This window comes from Passer montanus, unplaced genomic scaffold (assembly GCF_014805655.1).
Source record: "Passer montanus isolate IOZ18808 unplaced genomic scaffold, ASM1480565v1 scaffold58, whole genome shotgun sequence".
Taxonomy (NCBI): Eukaryota; Metazoa; Chordata; class Aves; order Passeriformes; family Passeridae; genus Passer; species Passer montanus.
The window spans coordinates 1,300,409-1,320,447 of NW_024370816.1; the positions used below are offsets into that span (position 1 = coordinate 1,300,409).

The 20,039-nt window shown below is 36.3% G+C and overlaps 2 protein-coding genes across 6 annotated transcripts in view; one reads left to right on the forward strand and one right to left on the reverse strand.

The window, feature by feature from the left end:
• Positions 1-20,039, forward strand: part of STXBP3 (syntaxin binding protein 3) — a 45,384-nt gene that overhangs the window by 15,289 nt on the left and 10,056 nt on the right. For 3 of the 5 annotated variants that reach the window (XM_039726309.1, XM_039726312.1, XM_039726313.1), the window contains 5 exons: positions 412-518; positions 970-1,068; positions 1,940-2,025; positions 3,630-3,778; positions 5,935-7,133. In XM_039726309.1, coding sequence (XP_039582243.1) covers positions 412-518; positions 970-1,068; positions 1,940-2,025; positions 3,630-3,778; positions 5,935-6,026 — 533 coding nt within the window. In that variant the 3' untranslated portion in view covers positions 6,027-7,133. Of the gene's footprint in view, positions 1-411; positions 519-969; positions 1,069-1,939; positions 2,026-3,629; positions 3,779-5,934; positions 7,134-10,158; positions 11,055-20,039 lie in introns of those variants that run through there. The other 2 variants (XM_039726310.1, XM_039726311.1) reach the window with 2 other exon arrangements.
• Positions 7,272-20,017, reverse strand: AKNAD1 (AKNA domain containing 1). The gene is made up of 14 exons (XM_039726323.1): positions 19,936-20,017; positions 18,291-19,456; positions 17,106-17,235; positions 16,862-17,013; positions 16,697-16,756; positions 16,078-16,211; positions 15,602-15,728; positions 14,757-14,920; positions 13,396-13,481; positions 12,061-12,171; positions 11,865-11,975; positions 10,985-11,066; positions 10,038-10,185; positions 7,272-9,334 (listed from the first exon to the last, which is right to left on the reverse strand). The coding sequence occupies exons 2-14, from the start codon at positions 19,377-19,379 to the stop codon at positions 9,215-9,217; spliced, it is 2,514 nt and encodes an 837-aa protein (XP_039582257.1). The 5' UTR covers positions 19,380-19,456; positions 19,936-20,017; the 3' UTR covers positions 7,272-9,214.

Sequence of the window (20,039 nt, forward strand, 5' to 3'; positions counted from 1 at the left end):
GGCAGGGAGTTAAGAGATGTAATTCAAGTGTAGATTCATACAATGTTTTAATATCATTCTTATTCTTGCATGTGTGCAATAGTTTGTTCTCCTATTTTCACATGGTATTGAAGCTGTTAAAGGGGGAGTTCCATATCTGTGGCAACCTGAAAATTAAGTCAGTGGGGAAAAGTTTGTTGTAGAGAAGAGGCAAATTGGCAAAATGTTGGTCTGTGGAATCTGTAACAGTATTAGGTTTTGGTCTCAAGAATGGACCATTAAACAAAATTTTATCTAAAATATAGTATTATATAGACTGGTCACACAGAACAAACAAAAAAAAGTTCTGGGCTAAATAATAGCCCAGAATGTGTGAGACAAAACTGGTCTTACAGTCACTTGTAATTGTTGTCTCTTTTCCATATATTGAAGGAACTACCCAGGAGAACTTGGACAAGCTGATCCAGAATGTACACATAGAAAGTGATAGTGATATGATAAGGAATTGGAAATACCTTGATGTTCCTGTTATCTCTTCAGTAAGAATGTATTTATTTATTTTGTGATTTCCTACTCTCCAAGGACCTACAGCTCTTTCAGAAACTCTTAGCAATATTATCCAGGTCTAGGTTTGGAAGCAGATAATTGCTAGGAATTTTTTTTTTGTAATGTATTTAAGTGGTAAATCCTTTGAAAATTATTCATGTTATCTGTTTAAAGTAAGATACCCATAATGTTCCTTCTGCAATTATCTGGTGGTAGCTTGAGCTAGTTGATTTTGGAATCTGTCAACTTACTCAGTTCCTTCTCTCTGAAGTTAGTATTTCTAATGTATTCTGAATTCTAGAGGTATTAATTATTGCTCCTTATAATTTTTATTTCTTTAAAATCTCATACTTATTCCCCCCTCCTTCTGCTACTGACTGCTAATAATAAGTTTCAAAAATCCAAACAGTAAATAATACAACCATATTTTGAAAATCTTTTCAGTTTGTTGCTCAGCAGCATAAATACGTAAGAAGGGACCGTTCTAAAGAAGAAACCTTTCAGCTTTCTAGGTGGACTCCTGTTATCAAAGATGTTATGGAGGTAAATTTCACCAACTAATTAATTCATGGGTGCAGTGCAGAAATTTACTCGAGTGAGTGATTGTAGCCCATCTTTTGCATTCTGCAGTATTTTGAGTTAATTTTGTTAAATACATCTGGTGGGCAAAGTGATCACTTCTAGTCTGTTTCTAATATAGAACATTAGACTGCTGTTAGTAATACTTGTTATTAGAGGTCATTTTAAAGGTGAAGCAAATAAAAGTGAAAGCAAGAAGTCTTTTAGAACAGCTTGTCCTGGGATTGGCAGTGTTTGATATAATTTAGAGATCTGTGTCTTCTTGGTTTGTACTCCAAAGGGTCTTTAAACTGCAATTCCCATCTAAACTGTAGTGTGGTAGAGCCTGGAAGGTGTTGCTTGCCAGAACTGTAATTTCATTGTTCTTAAACCTGTCCCTAAGCATCAGTCAGTGACTGATGTCACACAGGGTACTGGAGTGGTAGTCTGACCCAGTGCTGTCATTCCTAGATTCTTGATGGCTTTCTCATGTTCATTTATATTTTTAGGGGACTATGACTTCTCTCATACCTTACCATATGGAAATTAAATACATTAGGTTTTATTAGATGAAAAGCTGCTAGTGAAATCTGAACAGTTAAATCAGTATATGTTTATAAAAAAAGCATGTGTACTCACAATTCCTTGTCATACACAAAACACAATACATTTTAGCATTATGTGGTCTAGCATTTTGTTACATAGGAGAGTTATTCATGAGATGCTACTTGCAATTATTTATTGGGCTGCAGGTGTTGGCATGAAATGTCAGTTAGATATTCTTTCTGAAAGCTGAAACTTGGTGGAGTTAAGGTCTGTATGCCTTTTTAAAGTGTGTCTTTGTTTTGCACTTCAGGATGCTATAGAAAACAAATTAGATTCAAAAGACTGGCCTTATTGTTCCCGCTGTCCTCCCACCTGGAATGGGTCAGGAGCAGTAAGGTAAATGGTTTAACTTCCTGAAACATAGGTTACCCAGATCTGTGTTTCAGTCACTCACTTTGTAAAGTCCTAGAGAAGTGTGCTAACTGAACTGTGAAATAACACATGTAAGGAAATGTTAATGTGCCAAGCCTATATTTTTATTTAATCTAAAACATACTCAGCTTGGTTGTTATTTTAATAATTAGTAATGTATAGCTTTTTTATTTGTAGTATCTCCCTTTTGCTTCAAGATTAGAAATAACATTTCATATTCCCAGAATGAGAAGTTTAAGCCATTGAGCTTATTAGTGTGCAGTAGTTTCAGGAATAAATGTTCAGTACTGTGACTTAGGTAAAAAGAATGTATTACTTCTGGAAGTTATCTCTGCTCTGTTAGTGGTGGTGACGTTATTGGGGTTAATTACCTCAGGAAATGAAATTCATCTTCTATAGTCTCTCTCATTAGGAAATATGGGCCTGTTAAGCATTTGACCCCTGTTTCCAGGGAGTGGTTTAGGCAAGTCCAGGACAGTTGGAGGTCTTGGAATGAATTCTCTGTTAATGAATGTGAAATGTGTAATTGCATATTTAATGATTATCACTTAGAGGTGAATTTTCAATTTTTTTTTTAGCTCACCTATACTGTTCCTTCTTTCTCTTTTTAATTCCACTAGCTCTTGAACCTCATGACCAATACATGCCAATTGGAGAGCTTTATCACTTTTTATAGTGTTATTTAAAAGGGGAGACAAATCAATCAAGACTACCAAGAATGTTTCTATCACAGGAATGTTAACTGAGTTCCTTGCTCAGGAATGCTCGCTGCACTTATCAGATGCTGGAATTCAGGGAGGGAAACATTAAACATCCTAAATGTGGAAGACACACTTGAATTGGAATTTGTTTCTTTCTAAATAAAAAAAAACCAAAAAGCAGAGATACACAGCCTTAGGAAAATGGTTTTTCTACATCCACTTCTAATGAAAGTGTTGGTGGTATATCCTTCTGTTTCTGGATATGCACTAGGCTGATCAGTGCAAGGGAATACTAGAGCAAGTCCCTGTACACTGGAACTTGATCTCTGTCTTAGAGGCTGGTGAGATGTGGGAATCTTGAAGGCACTCTAGCAGGGAGATCAGGACTGCAGATGACTTAACCTGTGTGTTAGACTTCTAAGCACTTTAGGCTGCATTTGTTTTTCCTAGGTATCTGAATCTGATTTGATAACAAGCAAATGTTTTCTTTAGAGATTCTGTTCATATTCAGAGATAGAAAAACCTAAGACTAAGCTTTTTCAAATGAACCTCTCATGAAAAATGCCACTGGAATTGGGAGCATGCAGAGTTAAGCTGCTTGGCAGGAGTCCTTGGCATGTTAGCTGTGTGTGCAACAAGGTTTTTGTTTTGTGTTTATTTTTCCTTGGTGATACCTAAACCGTTAGAGTAATGTGATAATTTACAAAATTTAATAAAAACAAGTTATCAATTTATCTAAATACTTCTGCTGAAATTATAATCAAGCCATGAACTGAGTGACAGAAATGGCTACTGCTTGTTGTATAATTTTAACCAAAAATTAATTAGGCAATCTGTATAAATGCCATCTCCTGGGATCTCGTGCAGCGCTCGGCAGAAGCCCAGAGCGAGCCAGAGGGAGGAGCGCAGGAGCAGCGCGAGGCTGATCGTGTTTGTCCTCGGGGGCCTCGCGTACTCGGAGATGCGCAGCGCCTACGAGGTTTCTGAGGCCCACAAGTCCTGTGAGGTTGTTATTGGTAAGCTTGCCAAAGAGTGGGGTGTGTGCTGTAATACGTGTGGTTCTGGAAAATGTAAGAATCGTTTTGTTTAGATCCCCTCTGTTGGGTCTCCACACTAATACTGTAGCCAGTCTATTTCTGAAAACTGTGCACTTAAAAGCATCTTTGCAGGTTATCTCAAGTGTTTGATGTTCAGAGGGATTTTTTTGCCACAAGACATTAAGGACAAAACAGTTATGCTCTACAGAAGAATTATGTCAGAGACATGTCAGTGTATACCCAACAGGATTTCAAGAGACCTCTATTTCTTTGTATTACAGTTTCCTCACAAATTTTTGCCTCTGCTTATGCTTTACCTTCAGTAGCAGTTGCTACTCTCATTGCTTTTGGAAGGAGGAAAGCTGACAGACTAGTGCAAAATTATTCACTTTGGAAGGAAGATAAGTATTAAAAAACCCCAACAATCTTAATTAATATTCCACCCAAAAAAACTAAATAAATAAACTCCAACTCCCCTTTTCAGTGTAGTTCAGTTGACTTTGAAATATTTTCTAGTTTCTGTCATGGCTACTTGGAAGCTTTGCATAAACCACACAATGATTAACTGCTTAGGTCCTGAAAACTGCCCTGCTTAAGATTTGGCAATTGGCAGCTGGTGTAGTAATCTCTCAGCACTTTAGAGGTAGTAAATGCGTTGTTCCATCAGCTGCTGTGCTTCAAATGAATTTTAAATAGCATTACAGGAAATAATTAGGTGCTAAAAGTTGTACATATATATATAATATATAAGAACAGAGCTCATAGATACAAAACCTTACCACAGACCTGTGTCCATCTGCAGGGCTGGCTGATGGCTGAAATCTAGAGTCTATTACATCAAAATGTTCAGGGGTATTGTAGGTGTGTTTGTGTGTGGTTGGTTTTGTTTTAGTTTATTTTTTATTTGCTGGTTTCATTGGTGGTGGTTGAGGTAGGTTTAATGCTGGTTCTAGTTCTGAGTAGTAATGGAAAGACCAGGACAACAGGAATGTAGTTTAACCAGATTATTTCTTCATCTGAAGCTTGTTTACAATACCATGTTTAGTGTAGGTGACTCTCTGACTGGGGTATCTGGCACTCACCACCGCACCATCTTCCTTTTTGTTTAGAGATGATTCTTGTAGTTTTGTTTGTAATCCTGATTTCTGAGGGAAAGTGATAGTTGCCGAATTTCCACATGGATTACTGAAAAATTAACATTTGTCTGTGTTCCTGATTCAAAGCTCCAGGACTAGTAGCCCATTCACAGTGACATTACTTGTTGCCTTCAGAAACGCAGGGTGACTTCGTGGCAGAGGTTAGAGGTGATAGGCCAAATTTCCACATGGATTACTGAAAAATTAACATTTGTCTGTGTTCCTGATTCAGAGCTCCAGGACTAGTAGCCCATTCACAGTGACATTACTTGTTGCCTTCAGAAACGCAGGGTGACTCTTCGTGGCAGAATTTAGAATCACTCTCTGTGAGAATAAGAGAGGTAGTTGTGCACTGAAGATCGTGGCAGAGGTTAGAATCACTCTCTGTGAGAATAAGAGAGGTAGTTGTGCACTGAAGAATAATAAGGATTTTCTTTGCTGGTCAAGACTTGAATTTTGTTTTTCTGAGGAAATGTTAGTAAAAGCCAGTTTTCTCTAACTGGTATTTCTGTGGAACACTACTGTTTGTGATAATCTTGAATCCAGATACTTCAAGGAAATGTTAGTCAGTAAAAGCCAGTTTTCTCTAACTGGTATGTCTGTGGAACACTACTGTTTGTGATAATCTTGAATCCAGATACTTTATTGATTCTAGGCTAAAGTCTCTCATTAAGTCACCCTTTCACAGAATGGCAGGTTTCTTGCAGGCTGGGACAATTGGCCAGGTTCAGTCCTGTCTTCCAAACAGGGCAGAGCAAGACTTGAAACTCATACTCAAAGTATGAGTCCTGATCTGGATGTCTGAGTGTGGGAGGCGGGACATTGCCTACCTAATGGTGACACTTACATGATGGTGCTTTATGTGAAAACACTTGAAATGTTGCACTTGTCAGTTTTCCAGGTACATGCCAATGTTTCTTACTGTAACTGAAGTTTTAAAGAGGGAATTCTGAAAGTCAGAATTTGACTGATACTGTTCATACTTACGTTCTTTTGTAGGTTCTACTCATATTTTGACACCTAGAAAACTACTAGAGGATGTGAAGAGCCTTAGTAAACCCAAGGATATGGTCTGCCTTAAGGATGAATAGATCTGGTGATGTTTATAAAAACACAAATAGTATGTACATATTCTAATGGAACTGACTTTTCCAAATCCTGCACTTCAATACATGTTTCCTAATGGGAGGTCATGTTATAATTTAAATTTGCTGCTTTTGGGGGAGTAGAAGGCAGAGAGATGAAAAGATGGAAAAGATGAACATGTGTGTTTCTTAGGTTCTATTTAGTATTACACTGCAAGTGCTTTTTCAAAAGAGCCTGTTTGTTCCTAACTAATTATGCTAAAAATTATTGTAATTATATATAAACTGGAATTGTCTTTGAGAACTGTGAAAACTTTCTGTAATGGCATTTATTTCTAAATGACTGAATTATAAAGGGCCTAGGCTCTTGGGTAGGGACTTTTAGAGAAAACTTGTAAATATAGATTTATGGTAAAAATGTTTAATACAAGTTCAGTGTCATAAAGTGTAATGTTTTCTGTAAAAATAACTTGCTGAAAAATCTTTAAATATGTGCCATTGTGAAAAATCTAATATTTTTAGATGGTGCTGGGTAAGGTAGATAGTTAATAACAATTATTGAGCAGTTCCAATCACAGTAACTTTGGAGAAATGCTGTCAACTGTGCACTGAAGTACACTTTATATTTAAGTATATACAGAGATTATTACTTTTTTAAAAATTCCTTATGATTGTCTACGTAGTATGTCTTTTTCAGAAGCTGAATTGCCTGTGATACAGAAATTCCAAAACTAAGCATGTGTCTCTTTGAGGAAGTGAAGTGGAGGCACAGGGAAAGGACAGGACAAAAAGGGAAGCAGCTCAGTCTTTCAAAGGGATTGGTAATTTGGGAAAAAAAAAAGCACAGAGCAAACAAAATGACAAAACCTGATGCACTCAAAGAATTTACTTTTAAAAAATTTTGTTATATACTAAGAAAGAAATACTTAAATTTGCATTGAAGGGAATAAAAAAATAAAAGTGTATGAATTCTGTAATACTGGTGATGTTTAGATTTCTCTTTAAAAATTACTGAATTAAAATTACTGAACTTTCAACAGGATGTTGTATTTATGTGCCTTGGAATGTTAGTTTGTTTTATGTAGAATCCAAGAGAAATGTTATAATGAAAAAGAATAGATTGCTTGTGTCCTTTTGTTTAGATTTTCCCAATGATGAGTGGTTTTTTTTCTGTGATTTTTGTTTTTTTTTCCCTTTATTTTTGCTCCCAGGTTGACCAAAACTTGGAGAACATTTTTGTTAGATGAGTTAATTGTTCATTCAGAGTTAATTAGAAGGTGGAAAAAAGTCAAGTTCTCCCCCTACATCAGAGAGGAATGAAAGGGAAGGACATGACAGAATGATTCTAAAATGCTGCAGGACATGGGGTGTGAGGAGAATAAGTTGCTGTAGCTTGCAAATGCACCTAAACAAGTCTGGAATTGAAGCTACACTGAATTTTTTTTCAATAGGAGTACAAAAGCAACACTTTTAAATCAACTGGTTCATCAAATGCCATGTGCATCACAACCTTAAAAATGTAGCAGAAATAGGTGTTGTTTTTGTGAATTCTAGTTTATAACTCTCTGGAACTGATGGAGCCTCAGAAATCCTGTTAGTGTTCAGAGTGAAGGGCTGCCTTCCTGTTCAGGGTGTGAAGTGACAGGTGAAACCTGCAGCTGTCAAATCAGAACAAAAGGACCTTTAGCATCCCAGATGTCATGCAGTAATGATGTGCTCTAAATTGTTATATGGTATATTGTTAAATTGTTATATGTTTAAGTATTTGTAGGGCTAGTAAGTACAAAGGTTACTGCTGATTTGGAAGGATTCTGGGCCTTCAATTTGCCAGAGACTGTTCTGAGAATTTCACTACGTGATTGTCTTACTCAGTCTGATCCTTCTTAGGCAGTTGCTGTCAGGTACAGGACAGCAGGTGCAGGGATCCAGGATAAACAAAAGGTTTATAACAAGCTGTTCTAGAGATGTGGAGAGATTTCTGTGAAAGAGATGAATCTTTTTTTTAATTGAATCTAGGAAGCTGCAGGAATTACTTCATTTAGTAAGTTCATTTGCAATGAATGGGGAGATTCCGAACATTAGACTAAATAAAGCAAAACCAGATATAATGAGAGGCAAATAAATTTATAAGGATATACAATAAGAGGCTAAAGAGGAAAAGGGTTGGCTGTGAAGGGTGGAAGAAGCCCTGAAAAACACCAATGATTCAGGCTAGTGAGCAAGTGGCACATGACACTGAGTTTAGCAATCACTGCTTGTATGAACAGAGTCTGCATTATTTCTGTGTCCTCCACTGATGAAATTGCTCAGGTTTGCCTGAAAATGGCTCTCCTTTTTAAGGAATGTACTGGCATTTCTAATTTGGTTTTCATCAGTCTTTATGCACTTTGGCTTCAGTGAGTAGCATCCCTGATAAAACAAGGTTATTAACTGCTTGCCTTTAATCACTGCAGTTAAATGGATGTTACAAGGAAAATAATAGATGAGTTTTCTTGGCTCACTGAATTTCTACAGTATTTTAAAATTTTCCAACCTACTTAGCATCAGCTAAAATGTCAAAGCCAGATATATCTGACAAATTAAGGACATCAAATTGAAGGAACCAGTTTAATTGCTACAAATACATAAACAACAAATGGTGTAATTCAGTCATTGCAACATACAAGGATGTTTTTTAAAACCAAACAACTCTCAATGTAGGGCACTCAAAAACCAAAATAATTCCAAATGTTGACTATGATTTGGTATGTTAACATGATAGTTGTTTCTAGATGTCTCAGGTACAGAGGCTGTTTTCTCTTGGTGTAATTAAGCAGCTGCTGTTGAAGTGTGAGAAGAAATTATATGTAGTAATGACTGAGATTTATTCTCATACTTGGGAGTGGGGGGAAATCGAAGTCAGTTAATTTTGCTCGTTTAAGCCAATTTTTATGATGTTGCCTTAAGGCATCTGTGCACAATAATGGGATTAGCCAACCTACTAAAGACTTTCAGTAGAATTACTAATTTGTTTTATAGTTTTAAGACTGAGTATAAACGTGGAATACCTATGTGCTCTGATTTGGTTTAGTACCAATAGGTACAGAACAGCTGACCAAGTTAGCTAGCTGACTTTTTCATGTTGGTGTTCATCATTTGATTTTTGCAGAGATACTAACACTTCAGCAGAACAATATAGCATTTGAACTAGATAATTAAAACTGCTTTCTTTTAACTTTAGCTAGGTCTTCTGAAACTGCTTGTACCATTCGCTCTGTAGCTTTCTTCAAACTGTTTGCTGTCTCTATGGCATGATCCAGAGTAGAACTTAAAACCTGTTGGAAATAATAAAATGGAGCCTTGTTAATGGTGAAGGCAAATGTATACACAGGTCCTGGAAAAAAGATGATGTTTAAGGTTTTGTCCATGATTTTCACTCTGAATACGTGTTGAGAAGTAAAAATTGAGTCATGTAATAGACTGTTCTAGGATTCAAGTTGGAAGTATCTGTTAATCATTTCTCTTTGTGTATTCATTTGAACTGAGGGATATTTACACCTTTCTAATGTATCAGCTCCAGTGTGGTGAATGTTTTTGGTACTGAGAAGGCTTTCTTGAGGTTTTGACAGTGATTTGTCTAGCTAGGCTTTCTTTCAGTATATGAAACACAATTCTAGAGAGAAGATCCAGTGCTATTTTTAGGTTTTGGTAGTGATTTGTCTAGCTAGACTCTTTCAGTATATGAAACACAATTCTAGAGAGAAGATCCAGTGCTATTTTTTTGGTCTATTTCACCTTTTTTACAGGGACTGAGTTGCAGAACAAGTCTGTACATCCCTATATGAAGAAATATAGTAACATATAAGCCAAAATGCTTGGGGTTTGAGCTCCCTCTTGTCTTACCCTCAAATGCACTACACATGCTTAGATTGTAGTAATCAGCTTGCTAAGAATGGGATGTTCTACAGTGCCATGATGTAGGGAGGTAATCCTTTCAAGAAAGATGTGTGGCTTTTAATTTTCACTCAAAAGTCTTACATTTGCATAGGAATCATTGGCATTTCTGTCTCTGATGTTGATTGCAGATTTTCTTTGGGCAGATTTCTTACTGGGTACATATTGATGTGAAAGGATAATTTTATCACATGTGCTTGAACAGCAGGTTTTGGCAGCCACAAAGGATTTCCTAAAGATAAGATACATAGAATAAAATACAATTTAAGCAAGAAAAAGAACTTCTAAACTATGAATCACATACATAAACCTTGATAGGACTCGGTTGCAAGTTAATTTTACGGTGAGTAGAATTTTCCATGGAATTGTGAAGCATAGTCCATCATTGTTTGTATTCTGTCTGCATTGCGTTAGACAAAAAATGTTCTAGGATACAGAGTAAGAAAACTTCTCATAATAGCAGCATTCTGCTGCTGTTGTAGCTTTCTCATAGTGTTCTATGCCATTGATTCTCAAGTGCAGCTGCTGTACTTCCAGGCAATTACTGCAATTGAGTAAAGAAGGCAAAAATACTGTCACAAAACTTGTTTACATTTCAGTCTAGTCTGTGCTACTGTAAGGAATCCGTTTTGTTTCTGTCCCATGGTGTAATTTAATGTTAGCAACAATAAAAAGGATTATTACTTAAAAAGAAATAGTTGGTAGCAAACAGAGCTGCATTTTAATAATGCAGGCCTGCTTTTGAATCTTTGAATGGGAACATCCTCTTAAAGTGAATTTGTTTCATTACTAAATGTGTCAGCTAAAGAAGTTACATTTTTACTCTTCATTACATTAGGAGTGAAGAACTAATCTAAGAATATTCTTCAAGCAAATATTTTAATTTCACTAAAGAGTGAAATTCTAATCTACAACATGAACTGTGAAAGATGACTATTACTCCTGCTTATGATACCTGGTGTGCTATTTCCATGCTGAATCTTCAGCAATGGGGTTTTCTGTTGTACTACATAGTTATTATTACAGCTTACCTTTCATGAAGTCTGGTTACAACTTCACCTGGCTGCTTGGGTTTTTGAGCCTTTTGAGTGGAGATTCTCTTCTGTGAAGAAGCTGGAGTTGTTGAGGCTATGTTTAAAAAAAAAAGGTAATTGTCTGTGTATTTTAACTTTTTTTTCTCTTTAGCATAAATTAAAGATCAAGTAACCATCACTGCTGAATATGTTTAAAGTTTTTTATAAATGAGGAGAGGTTACCTTTTTGTTTGGTCTCGAGTGTAGTCAGCAAATGGAATGCAGATTTATATTCAATTGCATGCAGTGGAAGACTGTAGAATAATCAGTGTCATAATCCTAATGAATACTGTTTTGATTTGTAGTTTCACAGGCTTGCCAGAGACAAATAGTTAATTTATGCTTTCTTCTTGATGAAATTTTATATTTTTCTTTAAGCAATTTTTTTCTTATGCTAGAGAGAGTCTAAGTGCCTTGAAAAGGTTCATGTTCAGATGATTTAATTTTTTTTTAAATTAGGCTCCCCTTGACTTTGCTGCATGTCACACAATATGAGGGTAGAGCTGGAATTTTCTTTAGTACTTGTTTATACTACGTTAGGTAATTGCTGGCACTATAAAAGTTGGCACAGTAATGCCTAATTTTCATGTCCTTTCATGTGAATCTGCAAAATGAGATATTCCTGCTATAAATGAAATATGAAAGGGATTCCACTCATAAAGAAGCAGGGAAAGTTAAATCTGTTGTGCATGGAGATTAAACTTGACCAGGTGTGTAAAAGTTGGATTTACAGTGCTAATGACTGCTTATACTAAATTAAATGTGGCCTGGTATGTGCAGTATGGCTTTCTGCCCCTAAAAAGCTAGCCTGTGTTTGTTAACTACACATCATACTTACAGGATGAACCAGAGCTTCTTTTTCTACACAGGGTACAAGACTGAACAGACTCTTTGTAATTCCTGAGTTCTACTTGATCTCTGCTTCCCCTGGGGCATCTGCATCTAAATCCTGGAAACAGAGATGCATGGTTTAGAAAAACAAAACTACAAGCAATGTTTCCTTGTAGATGCTCATATTTTTGCAATCACTGTACCTTGTCTCTCTCCACATAATCTTGTATTTAATGATTTGTAATTTAGAGTGACATGGTCCTTGCTTTGTGAATCACAAGAATCACAGGCTGAGAAATCTTCTGAATTGCTGCCTAAAATTCAAAAAATAAGTTAAAAGGGTCTGAAATATGAGATGCTTTGGCTGATGTACTGAGGTAATTATTTGGCTTTCAGCACTGTACTTTCAGAGCATTTTGCTGCCATTAATACTACTGCAATTTGAGGAAGTACTTTTCACCCCCAGGAGAGTGGGGATTGAGTTAAAGATTAGCTTTCAGCCCTGTCTGCAAGCTTGGAATCTAATTTTCTGGTGGTGCTTATTTTCAGACCAAGAATTGTTGTTTTTTTTCTTTAAGGATGTTCTCCATGTCCCTGTCCACAGTGTTATGGGAACAGTGTAGCAAAATAGGAATGGGATGAGAATTTGTGCAGCTCTAGTGTGGCACTGCTTTAACTATTGCACCAACCAGTACAAACAACAATCCCAGTGTGTTATATTAAATTAAAAGTATATCACAAAGTCAAGGACAACTGATTTGACAAAAGGTAAGAAAACCTGTATATTCAGACTTAAAACTGAATGTAGGACAGCTCATGCTGTTCTCCTTTAGTTTCTAGTTACTAAAAGCTTCAGAATATCCTGCAGTGGAAAAGTAAAATTGTTTTTAAGCAGAAGAATGAAGTTGAATCCAAAAACTGAAAGTGGAAGTACTGATATGAAATGTCTCAGTTGTCAAGCTTGGAATCATCTTCTAGAACATGAAATAAATGCAGATCAGAAGAAAAAGCAAAATCAAAGCATTGTGTGCATGTCACTGTCAAGCTCTTGAAAGTAATAGCAGTGGCAATATTTGGAAACTTATCTAAAAAGCTGCATTAGATTTATAGAGTAATTCAGGCTGGACAGGACTTCTGGAGGTCTGTCCCCTCTCAAAGCAGGCCCAACTTAAAGGAAGTTGCTTAGAACCATGTCCAGTTGAGTTCTGAATATCTCTGAGAGTGGATGTGCCACAGGCTCCCTAGAGCAAGCTGTTTCAATGTTCGACCAAGTTAAAAATCTTTCATTTATATCTAGCTGAAAATTGCATTGCAATGTGTCTGTTGCCTCTTGGTCTGTCATTGAGAGTTCCACAGTGAATTTGACCTGGTGTTCTTTTTAGTTTCCTTTTTATTCTTAGTGTTTTGTGCTCTGCTAAGCAGTAACATCTGTTAAAACTACAATTTTCATGTTGAGACATAAAAGGAATGTATTTCTGCACAGGATTCCCTAGCAGGTTTAAGCATGGTTCTGACCTTTATATGCCCTCATGACTTACTCAGGTTGGTATCTGATAAATCAGTTGGTTTTCTCTGCATGAAGAGTAGAGATGTTCCAGTTTTTCCTTCCTGGATGTTTGCCTTTCTTTGAGCATGAAAACAGAATATTTTTATTGTATCTTAATATTTCTATAATGAGACTTACAAATCTTATACTAATTATTACTTCTTAATTGAGAAGAAATAATATTTATTCACAGAAAGAACTTTACTTGTATCAGCTATCTGAAAAAGTGGTAAGCAGAAGTTTAATAATTAACCAGTTAAAAAAATAATTAACCCTTTAGTTAAAGGACACATTCTGACAAAAGCACCGTGACTTCCCACAACTGTTAAAAATGCTTAAAAGATAATCCTGTATTGGAATAGTAAAGTAGTATGAAATCTTAGATACATCCATTTGTTACCACTGTGTTTTGATACAACATACGTTAAATATGATTTGTTGTCTCAGTAACTTTGAGCAGTTATTAAGGCTTTAATTTAATGCCTTTAGATAATTAGAGGAATGTTTGACATGTACCTTCTGAGAGAAAAAGAACAAGGTTCCTTGTTTGAGTTACTTGATGTGTATTTTTAACTTGGGGTGTACAGGATCACCACGTTTATTTGGAAAATTTTCTGCCTATTCATAAACATAATGATCAGAAGATTGAACTAACAGTCTTTCAATGACAGACAAAAAAGTGGAAGCTAGGTGAGTTTTACTAGACAACTATTAGCACCTACCCTATAAAATAATTTGACAGAATTAGGTTAATATGACTGTGCTCTATGCTGCATGCATTCTTTTCCCAAAAGCTCTGCTTCTCTACTGGAACTTAGTTGAATTCTTTTTTTTTAACCTTAGATTGGTTAAGGGGGGACCACTTATTTTTCTAATCTCATTGAGATGTTTAGTACCTATGTAATGCTTCCCAGGAGGGTGGAGATGGTATTTAGAGTTTTCACAAGGTTTGGATTGTTAATTATGTAAGAATCTGCATCCCTCCCCTTTTCTTGTTTAAATAAAAATACCACACAAATATTGGCAAATTATCTTTTACTGGCACTGTGACTAGATATTCACATCCTGAATTTGTGTGGCTGTCATAAGTTTTACACAGAAGTATGATTTAACTCCTAGGTGCAAGTGATGGTGGTGTTTTGGCTTCAGGAAATACTTTCAGACTGAAAAAGGTAGGAAGACCTGGCTAGGAGGAAGTCTTACATATGCAGTTATATAATTCTGTATAGTTTTTATTCTGGAAATATTCATGTTGCTTTTCAGATTTCAGTCATCCTAATTTTCTTATTCAGCAATTAATTTTATGTATGTCTTTATAAAAACTTCAATAGCTGTTTCCAAGTTTTCACTTACATGTGCAGACAAAGATTGCACTTCTTGCCCTCTAAAGAAAGTTGATTTGCTGGTGGGATTACATCAGTTGTCTGATTTCTTTCTCCCTCATGCTCCTTGTGAAAAGATGGACTTTCAGTACCTCTTATTTGTGGAAGATCAGCAGCACTTGAAACTGCCAAGCTCTGTACAAAGTAACAAAGCATAGACACAGGTGTAGGTGGGCCTTGCATTGCAAGGAACCAAACCAACAAAACTTTGGATTCCTACCAAACAGCCTCTCCTCAGGCTCTCTTAGCGTTTTTCTCTGAAACCCAAGTTACCTAAAACATTGGTTATGAAAGCATTTGTTGAGCCTTACCTGTAGATTTGTAGAAGACGGTAAGATTTTTTTGGGGGTGGGAGTGTGTATGTGTATTTATGATCTGGGAGGAAATATTACCATTCTTAGGAGTAAACTCAACTTTCTGTAGCACAATACTGTTTGGTCTTCTAGTAATTTGGCAGCTTAAGATCTTGGACAAAGTAATTTTTCCTCCCACAACATGATAGTGATTAATTCCCCAAAACAGCTTTGCAGAAGTTAAATTAGCTACTCATATTTTCTTACTGTGAAAAAAATGCTTTTGAAACTGGAACTAAGAACATTCAGTATAGTTTTGTTTTTATACTTGGGTTTCTGTTACAGTTAATTACATATTACAAAGTTAGTATTTCATTTAAAATATTTTCTTTTGAAGTAATGTGCTATCTAAAAGCATCATGCTCTTACTAGAGAAGAACATACAATCACACAACTACACTTAGGTTCTCAAGACTTGCATCAATAAAACAGAATAATGGCTGTGTTAATAAAAGTCAGTTACCTCACACAAAGACTGGGCAGATTCATAGGAAGTTGGTAATGATGACAGGCTGCCTTTGCTGCCTTCCATTTGTTCTTGAATGTCTTCAAGAAGCATGCCAAGTCTGAATATTCCTCCTTCCACCCTTCTAAATCCAATCACAACTCACAGTTACTTAAAACTCTCTAAAGTGATCTTTTATTTCTCACCATGATAACCATAGTGGACATCGCAGTGCATTTCCCATAAAATAAAACAATAAAATGTTTGGAGTTGTCAGAGTCCCTTTGAAGTATTTGAATTAATCAAATAGGTATCCAATTATAAGTAGGATATATAAAGCCCAAGGTGAATTTTGGCCAAACAACTTACAGTTTACCACATTAATATTTTCATTTCAGGAAAACTCTAATGGATAGCAAATTCTAATGGAAGCAAAATCTGTAAGACAGTCAAAGAAAATATACTGATGTACTACTTAGCACTTCTCTTCTAACCTCTCAGGATCAAACTCTCCGAGGTTGATAGGCTTGTCCTTGTAGTTCTGCAGCTGTAAGTTGTGGTGCTCTTCTCTAGCTTTTAAATAATTTCTTTCCAAGGCATCAAGGTATCTTTTCAGTTGCTTTAATGCCTTCATCAATAAGAAATATTTCAATACAAAATGTCACGATAACTTAGCATAAGTAGCTGTCACTATGTCTTGCTATCTAAGCCAGATGTTATTTGCAGTGCTGTTGGTAAGAATTTTGGTAGTTCTCTGAATTGAAACAGGACTGCATATTGTATATTCCCCTAATACTCTGTGCTGCTTTATTATGTCCAAGTGAAATAATAAAAGTTATTTCTGCACTGATGCCCTACATGTCAAAATTCCTAACTTATATGGCAACTTCAGGCCTTTTATTAATAGTTTTAAATCAGAATCCTTAAAAGATTTAAGAATTTGTCCACCTACTAAACACCTTCATTTTTGCTTCCTAATTTCATACTTTCAGTCTGAATTGAGAAGAGTAAATATCCATTTCAGGTAAACATCAAGAATCTTGCCAGAAAATTGTCAGTTTACAGCCATTTCAAATGCATTTCAGATAGCTCAAAATACATAAATCCATTTACCAGATACTTGTCCTGTGAAAAGAGTGTTTCCTGGATCATATGCTCAGAGAAGTCTTCCACCTTCAAGAGAAAATATTAGACTTAATTGTTATATTTAAACAAATTTGCCAAGAGAGTATGGAATTTGAGCAAAGTGCAAAGTATGTATTGAAACAGATCTCTTACTTTCTTAGTCAGTTGCTCTGTCTGATCCTTTAGTATTTGAGACATCTTTTCTCCTAGTGTTAGTTCTGGCAGTGAATCAGAAGGATTGAAACAATCTGCTTTTACTGTCCCAGCTGCTGGAAGTGCTGATGCTGCTATTCCAGGCTGCAGTCCTATGGAATATTGATCAATTGCTATTTCGGCCCAAAAATGTAATCAAATTACATTAAATAGTCATTTGCATAGCTACTGTAACTTTATTTACTTGCTTTAAGCACACCGTGTGTAGGTTGTACAGGGACAGGAGCACGGAATGTGATGACATCAGGTGGTGTCCCAGTGTGTCCTGAGGAAATGGCAATGTTGGCATTTGCAAAGTCTGACTGAGGAAGTATCTGTTAAAATGAGAACCTTCATTATAGATACAATGTATAGAACACTTATGGACCTAGACAAAAAACTAACTCAAAGTGCAAAATATTATTGAAATGTTTATTATAGCAGTACCATTTCATTTTCTGAGTTGACAGATGTGTCAAGTGTCTCACTGTATAAATACTTAAAGTACTTTTCTGTGTTTTGAAAATACAGAGGATTTGTATAAATGGGAAATACCATATGAATGTGACAAAATAGTTTTAGGGGGATAGTCATACTCTTGGAGGTAAAGAAGAATAACTTAAAAAAAAGTATTTTGAGAGATTTACCTTAGGATTAAATCTCAGATGGTCAATATGATTCTGGATGTCAGCATGCTGTGTCAGCATCTCATTTGCAGCCAGGAAATAATAGGGAAAACTATTAAAACTTGTTGTATCTCAAGCAGTTTACTAAGATGTAAATCTAGGAGCATTATTAAGAACCTGTAAAGTTCAGTGAGTCAGCTCCATGTCAGGGCATGAAATTGAGCAGTGGTTATCTAATTACTAACAAGCTTTAAAATAAATTCACAACAGTAAAAGAAATATTGCTGTCAAAAAAAATCCTTTAGAGAGAACTGACTTGTCAATAAATACCAGTCTCAGTAGCTGAAGAGTGTTAGATGTGAAAAAACATAACATGGGCACAGTAAAAAATAGAACCTTGTTCTTAAAAATGTATTTGAAGTATTTTTAATGATTTTAAACATTTAACACTAGAAATAACACTTTATAGTGGATTTCCTAATGATTTGATAGGATCAAGTCATTATCATCACAAACAATGGTCCAGTGTTAAATACTGGAGTATTAAATACTACTTGGCCTTTAATTAATTGGTAATGACAGTTCAGTATACAGCCCGACAGAACTTTATTTGTGAAAGTAGTTTTTGAGTCAGATTATGTACTCACTGCTCCCTACAGAGTGCCTATAGAGCTAGTCATGTTACATTTTATGGGATAAGAATATCTTCTTACAATGAACTACTCTTATCCAGTAGGAAGAATTTGTTCAAGCATCCTAATTACCTGTAGCTGTCGCAGCAGTTCTGAAATACTCCTTTCTTCTTGATTCTCTACTTCAGCAGAATTGAAGTAATTATTATTTTCCAAAATGTTGTTCACAGTTACTGATTTACTTTGCAAAACGGGAAAAGGTTTTTCTCTTTCAGTTGAAGGAACTGAGGTAATATTGTCAGGTGTTTTTGGTACTTGAACTTGTGAAGCAATTTCAGAGAAGCCAGGAAGGCAATAGTGAGCTTGTCCTTGGCTGTATTGGAGCTTACAGGGTGAAACTGTTCTCTTAAACAGGGCTCTCTCATCTTTCATGTTTTGAAAGGTGTGTGTATCTCCAGTCTCATTAATCAATTGGGAATATTCTTGTCTGCACCTACACTGACCAGAAGAAAAAATAGCTTTCTTTGAAACAGATCTATTTCCATTTAATGAGTTTCCATTTTTGTCACGAGCCTTTAGTTTTTCGTGCTGTTCTGAGGGATACTCCTCAGAGCCCGTTGCCCATTGTTCAAACACTAAAGAGCCTTTGCTGTGTTCTGAAGGCTCAGGTTTGCTCCCAGTGTCATCGATACTTTCAGTAAAGGACACCTCTGGTATTGTCTCACATTCAATTAAGTGGCATGTGCTTAGTAGCTCTCCCCTAGGAAAATGACGCAGGAGGACCTTGGACATCTTGGAGGTAGTTACCTGTTCTTTGCTGTCTGGTGTACTGGAGCTACCAACAGGTAATTCCTTCTGAAAGGGAGCTTCACTTCCAGGCATTTCAGTTGGAACTCCAGTTGTTCCTCTGGTGCCTCTGTGATAACTGGAGAATTCTTCAGGCTGTAGAGGAGTTTCATAATTGGCTGCTGCTTTTATGTTTTTGTTATCTTCAGAACAGGCTAAGTTTAAAATACCAGAAATATCTTTTGTATAACTACAGGCATTCAAATTATCTGAGTTATTGTTGTATTTACAGCTTATTCTTGCATCTCCATCATCAACTAAGTAATCTTCTTCCTCTTCAGTTGCATCTGTGCTACAGCCTAATGCATCTGAAAATGAATTATTCATTTGGGTTTTCATCCAGTCTGACAGTTTGCACTTTTTTGTAGTCTCCATATCCACTTTCCGTAGAATATCAATGCCATTGCTTTGCTGGTTTTGTCCACAGCTTTTATTATTGCATGGATCAAAATCTGGAATGTATGATTAATAGTTATTTTATACTCAAATATACGTGACAATAATACCTAGTTATCTATATAATTAATATTTAATTATCTCCCTACTGTAGCTTTTTTAGCGCAATCGTGCTGACATGGATGCTTCCCTATTTGCACTAGTGCAAGTCTGCTGAAGGAAATAAGTCACAAATGCCAAAAGCATCGGGCGCAGCAGCTGCGGCCAGCTCCCTGTCCTTGCTCATTCATCCCACTGTAGTGGTGAGGACAAGAAAACTTGGTAACAGAGCCACGAGTGGTACTGGAGTTCAACCTCAGGCTGAAAAATCCCCAACACATCCCCCCACCCCTTTCCTCCCTCACTCTAAAGCGTTTCTTTGTCTAGAGCATAAGCTAAAGATGACAAACTTTTTTCCCAATTTACTTTTCGCCCCGGTCTATCAAATAAAATGCAATCAATTAGCAGCTCGTCAACACAAAATGCATTGTTTCACCTTATCTGCAGGCGCTCGAGGCGGCAGAGGGGCACTTGCAGCCTCTCTTTCCCATGGGCGGCAGCGCGGCCGTGCCATTCCCGGCCGGGCCCGGGCGGTGCCGC

Excerpts from the sequence above, each read along its gene's own strand:
- AKNAD1 (XM_039726323.1), bottom strand. The coding sequence starts at position 19,379 with ATGGAGACTACAAAAAAGTGCAAACTGTCAGACTGGATGAAAACCCAA. Across the intron at positions 17,014-17,105 it reads ACACGGTGTGCTTAAAGCAA|GACTGCAGCCTGGAATAGCA; the intron begins GTAAATAAAGTT and ends AATATTCCATAG. Across the intron at positions 12,172-13,395 it reads TTTATCAGATACCAACCTGA|GCAGCAATTCAGAAGATTTC; the intron begins GTAAGTCATGAG and ends TTTGAATTTTAG.